General features: G+C 35.2%; 1 protein-coding gene across 3 annotated transcripts; it reads right to left on the reverse strand.

Annotated features, from left to right (window-relative positions):
- Positions 1 to 950: 950 nt before the first annotated feature.
- On the reverse strand, positions 951 to 8,166 carry LOC113691451 (mitochondrial outer membrane import complex protein METAXIN). Of its 3 annotated transcripts, none has more exons than XM_027209584.2 (6): positions 7,823 to 8,165; positions 6,319 to 6,653; positions 6,137 to 6,213; positions 5,947 to 6,007; positions 3,239 to 3,404; positions 951 to 1,356 (listed from the first exon to the last, which is right to left on the reverse strand). In XM_027209584.2, the coding sequence occupies exons 1-6, from the start codon at positions 7,980 to 7,982 to the stop codon at positions 1,172 to 1,174; spliced, it is 984 nt and encodes a 327-aa protein (XP_027065385.1). In that variant the 5' UTR covers positions 7,983 to 8,165; the 3' UTR covers positions 951 to 1,171. The 3 variants fall into 3 exon arrangements, with proteins under 3 accessions (XP_027065385.1, XP_027065387.1, XP_071910054.1); XM_072053953.1 differs by having other exon boundaries at positions 1,286 to 1,356; positions 3,185 to 3,404; positions 7,823 to 8,166; XM_027209586.2 differs by lacking the exons at positions 5,947 to 6,007; positions 6,137 to 6,213.
- Positions 8,167 to 10,401: the final 2,235 nt, after the last annotated feature.

Raw genomic sequence — 10,401 nt, forward strand, 5'->3', positions numbered from 1 at the left:
TGAGAATTGCGATAGCCAATGCAAGAGTTGGGAGGGAGCTCAGCATGGAGCTTGTCACAGAAGTGGCTTTGGATTTTCTTGCTTCTGTTATTTTGAATGCCGAGGGAAATCTCCATCTTTGGTTCCATTAAAACTGTCTCTGTTTTCTGTTTCTGGAGTTACAAAAAGCTAGCTGAGGCAAATTCCCAAGATTTGCAGGCAGAAAATGGGAACAAATGCTGTACTAGGTGCAACAATGAACGTCCAGAGTTGTTTCACTGTTGCTAAATAAGGATATGGCGTCCCCGTTTGATCTGTTTGTTAATGTTATTTCTTGTTACCCTAATATTGGAACATTATGCAAGAATCTTGTGTTGAATTTTATTTTCTAATATAAAAGGTCAAGTAAATATGTTGGAGAGTATTCTCATCAATTCTTATCTAGTACATGCAGATATTAATATATGAACAAAAAAATCCGATAGAAAATACTTCGATTGGAAAATTATCAAAATTTATCTTGGAAAAAGGGCGGGGTATTGAAGCCTAAGTAAAGGGTAATTGAAGTACTGGGACAAGATCAATACTAAGAGTAATAAAAGTACTGAGATTGGTACTTATTCTGGTAAGGACAAAGGGGGAGAAGGCTGAGCTTGAATTGGACAATTTTAAGAGCTGTCTTGTTGACACCATCTCTTATGGCGATGTGCTTAATCTTTGTCCAAATGACTCTTACCAAAAACTAAAACCAGAACTCCCAACAAGCTCTTAATACCATAAGTTGCAGAGAAGCCACAATTGCATCAAATATGAAACAAGATTTCTACTGAATCAAGTCACCTACCAGATACTGATTCATCAAGTGGTACAAAGCTATTGATTGATTGAGCTATACAAGTTACCAACACTAGCAAAGTAAACGACTGGGACAGGTCAATCCTAGAGAACCGAATTAAAGTTTGCCTTCCAAGTTGAAAGAAAGAGCTGGCAGCATCTTTTCTACCATTTGTGAACCAAATTTCGTCAAGAATAATACATCATTTATTTGTCATTACACAAGAATATTTCCAAAATTTTAATCAAAACAAAGGTAGAGATCAGGAAATATGCTTGCTAAAATTATATGCTGCAACTTGCAACTACCTAAATCTAAGGACAAAAAATCATTCTCAATGGAGAAAAAACATTTCATTTACTCATAATCCAAGCCATCATCACCATCCTCAAACTCTACTTCAGCATCATTAGACCCACCAAGAAGGGAGATAAAGACCAATACCGCGACAAGTTGGGTTACCAAAAAATATTTTGCTCTCCTCTTGAACTTCTTCTCTTCCTCTGTCTTTTCCCTCTTAGGTTTACTCTTAGGATTCGATTCTACATTTTATCAACAAAAGCAGCATCAATAAAAGGTCAACAGTTTACATCATAATGAACATGCAGTCAATGTATTTTCAGCACATACGGCAGCCAACAAGAAGGCCAAAACATTAAATACCAAGGAGAATACAAATTCCAATTAAACGGTCCACGACTGCTGATTTCATGTTACTGGACATCGATATGACCATTATCTAACTAGGATACTATGATACACTGAAAATAGCACTTAGCAGTCAACAGTGTCAATATCTTCGCTAAATGTTCATAGCAAACTCATGCACTAATGTCCAGACTTCCAGGAGCTATATTAAATATGATATCTGCCTATGGCCATTGTTCTGATGTATACCAAAAGCAACAAGGAAAAATAGCCTTCCAGTCATATCGAAATTATGTAGCAATGTGCTGGCTTATAAGATTGTTAGCATATCTTACAGCAGACAATGGATATGGAGGTTGGCCTCCTCATTTTTAAAGGCGTTAATCCATTACTTCTAAAGCCCTAATTGACATAAAAGGCAAGCTACTCACTACATCAAATGAAATCCATATGCAGAGAAAAACGGAAAAAAAAAATTGAGCATCTAGACATTTTCCCAAAAGGAGACAAGAAATGAGGCTCAATTACCCTGCTATTACTGCACCTTCACATTGAAATAGGAAGGACTCACCTTCGCATTAAGCAAAATTCCCTGGTTAAATCTAATTTTTACATAGTTCTTACCAGCTGCATTTGATTTTGCTCAGTGAGATTGCAACTAAATAGAAATACATAAACCATCCACAATGAAATTAAGCTATGCTGGTACACGCACATTCAAGATAAAAACTTCTAATCCTTTGAGGTTCTTGAATGAATTACGTTCTTGGAAAACAAGTTTTAGCATAGCAAATTAAAGCAGAATTGTGGAAAAAGAAGACAACAAAGTCCAATGTGGTGCATAGCAAGAATAAACTTTTCCAACCTCTGGACAAACATTGATGTAATGCTTTGAGCCTTTCATTGTTTATGCTAAACGGTAACAAGAAAGTCAAACGTGTATGAACTTCTTTAAACTGTGGACAAAAGGATGATGTAACACATTTCAGACTTATCTTGTTCTACTATGATCACTAACTTACGATGCTTCCCATTACACAAATTCAATTACAGTAAGTGAGAAGAAAATCGTGAGTGATCTAACAAAACATAAAGTTTTACAAGCCTCGTTTGAATTATCAGACTTATAAGCCAAATAATTGTTAAACATCAAAGTTCAGCTGGTCTGGGCTGAAAGATAATGTCATCCACCCCTTGGCTCTCCCTACCAAGGAAAAAAAAAAAAGGAATATCTCCAGAACACAGAATTTAAGTGAAGGATAAAATTTGTGGTGTCTTTATACTGTTGCTTCCATGGCAGAATATTATAACAATCCAACAAATAGCACACAGAATCCAATTAATCATTTATCTGTATACAAAGTACCCATGAGCACCTAACTTAACATATACCTCCATCGCACATAATCACTACGGTTTAGAGAAATTCAGTTCATTATGAGTATCAGTTTCTTGTTTCCAAAAGAACATTAAAATGAGCCAATCAAAATAAATCAGAACTTAAAATTGATACTAATTAGGAATAAAATCATCTCAAGGATAAAAGGGAAGTAGAACACACTCAACAACGGCTAAAAACAAATAGTAATCTACAATTAGTTGTAGTTTAAGCTTTCTTCTAGAGATATTGATTGCAGCAGCTGGATCAATAAGAAGTTTCCAGGGATCATTAGCAGCATGGACTAATTAAAAACATATGACTAGTAAGATGTAAGGTGTTACCATTGCAGATAAACCAAGGAAAAACTACACACAAGCAAGAGACCTAAGACTTACTCCAATTTGAAGGACCTCTCTTAGGCACTGAGGAGGAGGGATCAGACTGAGATGGCGAGGCAGAAGATGAAGAAGAATCAGCATCTACAAACTCCGCTTTAAGATTTTCTGCATATCTAACAAGATTAGCATGATCCAAAAGCTTACTTCGCAGTACTGACGTCTCCTGTTTGCATGCATGTAAAGCTAGGTGAGATTAGAAAGTCAGAAAACAAATCATCAAGACTCCTAATTGGAATTCATGCCTGAATCGTATTCCTCAGTTGATCAATCTCACATGCCACTAATCGTCTTTCATTTTTCTTTGAAGCTATTTCACATCAATTTGCAGAATAGTGACCAAAAAATGTGATCAGAGCAGAGGAAATACTAGTCCAATAAATGGTTTCACAGCTCTTTGAAGAAGCAAATAAGACACTTTTACCCTATCCTCTTGAACATGAAGCGAAACAAGCATAGAAAAAGGAAAGGAATATATTTTGCCTAAAACGTAAAAGTTCACCATCTCTTTACGTTGACATTCAATGCAGGGCATGAAGGAGCGATTTCTAGAAGAAAGAGTTACATGCTAACTCTACATTCATAATAAAAATAGATATCACTATGGAATCAGGCATGTCTAATCATTCGAAGAAATGTCCAGCCACTTCATCAAGAAGAATAGCAAGTTCATATGATATGATTTGCCAATATTCAACAAAATAAATGAAAATAAGAACTCGCTTGACAAGGATGCCCCAGAGCAACAGAAGATCAAGCTAGGTATAGAAATTCCCTTTTTTTCCCTGCTAAATGCAACCAAATGCGTTTATACTGGAAGTCAACATCAGATGACTTTCACTCTCCTCAATATACAACTGTCCAATTTATTGATGCATTTGTTCAAAGATGTGTTTACGTGTTATTTGCTAGTGGTGCTTTTGTCTTCTCTTCTTGCTTCAGCAACTACATTTTCAAAGGCTGTCACGAAATAACCATTTAACAGCATTAATTACATTTAAACTACTTCGTTAATTTCCGTTGTATTGAAGGTCCTATTCACAAGCAACTGATATACAAATTTTCAAGTTATTTAATAGAAACCAAAATTTGTTCTCTTCGTATTGGTTCTTTGCCTAAACAAGAACCAAAAAATCATCTATAGATTGGAAGAACTTGCCCTTCTGCAGAATTAATTGTGTTTTGGTTTTGATCATAGTTTTGTTTCCAAATTGCAGAGCCAATTTTAGGTTAAGTCATCAAAAAGAGGTGCTGAGACTTGATTATGTGTAACAGAATATCTTTGGAAACTGACTATGATTCAAAAGCAATTCATAAGCATTTTATTCCCTTGAACACTGTATGATGTAAGTTTTTGAAAGTCTAGCATCAAATGGTTGATATACATCACAACCAACTTCCACTTTAAATTTTTCAATCTAAATGATTTCCAGGCTAAACAGAGCATGTTATTTTGGACAGAATACCTAGTCAAACGTCAAGGCTTGAATGTTTTTGGAGGGTTTCATATTAGGAAAATAAATTCAGAATTGTGTGAACTCAGTAAGAGATACATGAAAATTATGCTCTAATTTCTAACATCCTGAGTACTCAACTAAATTCAAATCCAAACCCTGGGGTAAGAACCTACCTCCTAATCCCAATCAAAAGACGTATGCGACGGGGTTGTGCCCAGGAAAGGCAATCAAAATGTGTTATGGCCTCGAAATCTTGAAAAATGTGGTGCTTAAGCCAGGCCAACAAGTTGATAATTCACTAGTTTATTTATACAGAACTCTAACAACCATTGTTCAACTGAACAAAAAAGTAGCTTTCTACGTGACTCAGTACAAATGCAAACCTCAAGAAATCATTCACCTTATGCCAGAATGATCTACAAGAAAACAACACAAACACTAAAAAACCCTAGCTGATTACTATATTAATTAGATTCCCACTGGCCACACAGAAAATTTTGCAACCAGGTGCAAAGTTTATTCAGACTCCTAGAGTAGCTATCCATTCATTTCAGTAATAGCCAGAGTCACTTGATAGTAACAGCTATGTTTGAAACTTGCGTGGATCAATTTTGAGTTAAAAATCATATACGACATAGTCCAAAGCCATTAATCTTCACTCAAAAGCTTAATGTCCTATGGTATCTACTAAGAAAAGAGGGGAAAACAGCACTTTCTGACAGAAGTTGCATATGGGTCAGGCTACAGGACAATGCACTAATCCAGGGTCCACTTCAATCAAACCATGAAACAAACTATATTCAAGATTTATGCAACCATTAAATTTTGCATGAATATCAAAATCTCTTTTGCCGTTTTCAACTTTTTCTTTAATTTCTTTTTTCTTTTTAAAAGAATGTGTGTGATATAATTCCCAAGGAGGAAAAAAGTCCATAGTTGTTGGAATGGGTAAATACAGATAAAACCTTAGAGACCAAAAAGCAAGTCCAATTTTTTGGTGGTACTGATCATTCAACGAAAAGAGAAAACGGCATGCCACAGATTTAATGCTGCAGCAAATTAAAGTGAGCTTGAAAATAGATCAGCATGTAATAAGTTGCAAGGAGGCCTTAGTCTAATGGCTAAGGTTGAGATCTCGGGACCTAGAGATTCTAGGTTCAAATCCCCTTTCCCCCTCCCCACTTCTTAAATCCCACCCCTCCCATGCTGGAAAATTTTTTTTTCATTGTAATAAGTTGCAAAATTACTCACAGGTAACGCATGAAGTGTGAAAAGCGCATGACCAAGAAATATGGCATCCAGACTTGTAGGCCTACATTAGAGAAGAAACTTAAGATCTCAAACGAAAACGAATATCAGATAGTAAACAGCAAGGGAATTTATTATATCTGAAAAATTCCAGATCAACAAAAGATAAAACCATGCGATCTTAAGAAATTACCTGTTCTCAAAGAAAAAAGATTGTTCACCTAACCTAGTTGACAAAGCATTATAAGCAGTCGTAGCTCTCCTATAGATCTGGCCAGGGAAAAAATCACAATAAACTTCTAATTTTGAACAAGTTTAAATATCGGATTCTAGCATTGTTGAATCCAACAAAAGAAAAAAGGGAAAGTCATTCACCTCCTCTTCCCTTCTCTCAGCATTCCCTTTAGTTATTCCAAGTAGTTGTTTCACCATATGAATTTGCTTAAAGTATAAACACTTTCCTATAGGCCACGGGAGATCAGAATAATATATCTTCTGTGCTGAACTTCCATCAGACCCGACCCAAAGCTCATACATGACAGCTTCAGCAAGCCATGATTCCACCATTGCTTTTGTTGATACCCATTCAGGGATACCAGAGACATCGGAGTCCAAATCAACAGTTTGCTCATCCTTTAAACTCTGGATAACTCCACCTTTTTCATTGTTATAGACCACGTGACTACCGAATTCAACGTAAGGTATTTGATCTGCAAATATTAACCAACTTACCATGTTGTAATAGCCACAGAAATATCAGGATTTGTTCACAAAAGCTATTATAAAAGAAGATAAACCAACTCAAGCTGAAACAATACACCAACAAATGAAGGTAACTTATATTCTCCTCAAGCTAACCCTTCCTTCCCCTCATTTTTCCAGAATAACTTCATGCCTATTCTGGGCATTCCCTAATTGCATAGGAAAAGACAGATGATGAGGACACAAATGATAAATAAATGTGTCAAATGTCTACTACAAATAAGACCAGGCAGAAGCCATCAAATCCTCTGTTTTCTAAATTATGCTTCACATTCCAAATTATGCTTCATATAAGGCCAATCCAAGGTTGACCAACAGCAGATGTTTTCAGACATGTAAACCCAGTTTTTACATATCTAAAGAGGTTTCCTACTAAAAGTGAATCAAAACAATATCAGAACTATTCAAAACCCCGACTTGAACGACAAAATTCAGCACAATTATCCCATCACAACCACGAACTCTACTAAACGGAACCCATTCTATAAGGGGGAAAAAACTGCCGCAGACAAAAAGTGCATATAGGGAAAACAGAATACTTTAATCAATTGAAAGCCATCACCAAAAACGCAATTTACCAAAACATACAAATAGACTAAGCAATGTAGTTATCCACATTGAGTAGCACCTTATTCTTAGAATGTACCACCAAGGCCACCAACTCATGAAAAATTACAAGAAAAGCATGAAACTTGCAGCTATCCAACTAAATTACAAAATCAACTAATACCTTATGCTGCAAAAGTTGTACGTTGCCTCCCAAAAAAATACTACACATCCAATCTAACTCTAATAAGAAGGAAAAAAAAAACCAGAAACCCAGAAACCAACTGTGAAAAGGGGGCAAAAAGCTGCAACAAACCGCTTTCACCAAAATATACAATCTATCGAAGAAAATCACCTGCCTCTACTGAGTAGCACCTTAGGCTTAAAATCTCGCTCCTAATACCACAAACTAAATTCAACTAAATAGCACATTTATCAGCACAATACCGAGAAGAACAAAACTTGCAGCTATTACATAATAAGACAACCACAAAAGCAGTACTTTAAGCAATAAAAGTGGTACTTTTAGACCAATAAAGAAAATATTTATCAATTCAGATAGATACAGTACCAGAATCAGGATAGATGAGATTGTATTCCACATCAAAAGGGAGTTGAGCGAATCTGAGATAAATATAAACGGGTAAACAAGTCGGGCATGCGGTGGGTAGTCCGAAACAGGGCTTCCGTGTCACTAGCGTTAGCTTTTCTCCGTTCTTCACTTCTTCCATTGTCAATTAGAACTAGGACACAATAGATATATTTACAGAAAGCAAGAAAGAGGGATTGAATTGAGTTTTGAATTTGGAGGAGAAAGAAGGCGGAAGGAGATGGCTGACTGTAAAACCCTAGGGGTTTTGCTGGAGCCACCGGTGACTGTGAGTAAATGTAGGCCTGCCCATGGTCCGGGTCTAGGCCCGGACCCGGCCCAGATTCACTAATTTTTTTTCCAAATATGGGTATAAAAATAATTTCATTTCCCAGACTCGAACCGGGATTCGTTTTTCTAATAAAAAAGCGGATCAAATATGAAATATTGAATTCTAACTCGTATTTGACTCGAACTATTTAAATAAATTAATAATTATAAAATATATAATTATTAATACAATAATACTTATTATAATGATAATATATACAATAATACTTATTACTATAATAATATATACACTTACTAATACAATAAGAGTAAATTTTATATACACTGTCAATGTATACAGAATCACGATTGGAAGGATGACATATGAGCAAATTTTGAATTTCAAATTTTGCGCATGTGTCATATATCTAATGGTAATAATGTATACATTAATAGTGTATATAAGATTAACTCATACAATAATACTTATTATATAATAAATTAATAATTATCAAATATATATATACTTATTATAAAATTCAATTCGTATACAACCCATCTCGTATCCAGGACCCATACAGTCCGGATTCGGAAGATCAAGTGTAAGACCTGTTGGATATACGGTTGAATCCGAAACATGTCTATTAAAACTAGTCCAGGTTTGAAATGTTCAATTTCGATCCATACCCAATCCATTAATAAGTCTAGGTAAATGAGTGGGGAAGATTTTGAAACAGGTTGGAGACTTTAAAAGAGTGGTGATGATATGAGAATTCATTCAATAAAAAAATAATAAGGAGAAAGAAGCCCAAATTCAAAAGTTCCACAAATATAACTTTGTTTTGATTATTGTTTGACCAAATTACCTAGGGTTAAATATTGTACACAAAAGCCCCAAATTTGGTTTAGTCAAAATTCAGGAAAGTCTCAATAGGTTAATACAAGTTAGTTCAATTGGTAAGAACCGGTCACTTCTTCACAAAAAGTCTTGTGTTCAAAATTTATTGTCGATGCGAGGGTTGTGTTGGAGAACAATTAGTAAGAAGGCCTGTAGATGACCGATGGTTTCGGAGAGATACCCTGACCCGTGTTGGTGATTGGAATTGACCACATTCAAACTATTTCCTACCAAAGAAAAAGGGAAAGTCCCAACAATTCAAAAACCCTCCAAAGAACCCCTAAGACTAAATTGAAATATAGATGAAAAGCACCCAAATTAGCAAATAAAGGTAGAAATGTCTATTATGTTGCGTTGCCCCTCCTTATGTTTTTATTTCTTGTTTGTTTTATTTCTATTTTTTGTTTTATTTTTTGGCCAAAAATATAATATTTTATTAATAATAAGGAAACACAACATACATATAATGAGAAAATCTCAAAACTAAACAAAACTAGCCAAAAACTAATAACCAAAGAACAGTATACAAGTCACTGATATAATGGGTTTCAAAAGTTTGGCGGGTTAACACAAGATTTCTAAAACTACTTGTAAGTTTAACAAAAACTTTGTAGGTCAAAGCGAAATTTATAAAATTTGCCTTATTCATGAACCGGCAATGGGAGTGGATTGGGCCGCATAGTCGCAAGCTATCATTGTTGGTGGCAAAATTTAGGGAAATTTGCACTTGAAAACTACCAATTTGTTGGATAGATAATAACTATCATGTCTAATTTGGCAAAAAAAAAACTACAAATTTGCACAACTTTTTTGTATTTCCCTTGCATCCACACACCGACCAAGTGTTCTGGACACAATCACCCTAGGCTAAAATTAAAATTTGCTATAAATATTAGAGTAAATCTTATATATACTGTCAGTGTATATATTATTATGGTTGGATGAATGACATATAAGCAAAATTTTGATTCCAAATTCAAATTTTGCACATGTGTCATATATCTAACGGTATTTGTATATACATTGACAGTGTATATAAGATTAATCCTAAATATTAAAGATAGAAAATGACTATTGAATGGATTAATCAAACATTTTTAACAGTCATTATCATCCTCTTGAATGGATTAGCCAAATTCTAACCTTGTAACTAGGGATGCTGTTGAGTCGAGTCGAGCTCGAGCTCAAAGGTTATGGAAACTACTCAAGCTCGAGCTCGAGCTCGAACAAGCCCGAGCTTGAGCTCGAACAAGCCCCTGACTACAACTCGAACTCTCACTGTAGCTGTAAAAAACTTGAGCTCGACTCGTATAATATTCGAGCTCGAGTACTCAACTTGAGTTCGAAAAATGAGCTCGAAAACCTGTGTTATCCAGATCATGATTCAGCAAAA

This window comes from Coffea arabica, chromosome 6c (assembly GCF_036785885.1).
Source record: "Coffea arabica cultivar ET-39 chromosome 6c, Coffea Arabica ET-39 HiFi, whole genome shotgun sequence".
Classification (NCBI taxonomy): domain Eukaryota; kingdom Viridiplantae; phylum Streptophyta; class Magnoliopsida; order Gentianales; family Rubiaceae; genus Coffea; species Coffea arabica.

Bases quoted from the DNA above. Each gene is read 5' to 3' on its own strand.
- LOC113691451 (XM_027209584.2), bottom strand. From the start codon at position 7,982: ATGGAAGAAGTGAAGAACGGAGAAAAGCTAACGCTAGTGACACGGAAG. The intron at 6,214-6,318 runs GTGAATGACTTT...TTCCCTGGCCAG, and splicing joins CTGAGAGAAGGGAAGAGGAG to ATCTATAGGAGAGCTACGAC. The intron at 6,008-6,136 runs GTAATTTCTTAA...TCTCTAATGTAG, and splicing joins TCTTTTTTCTTTGAGAACAG to GCCTACAAGTCTGGATGCCA.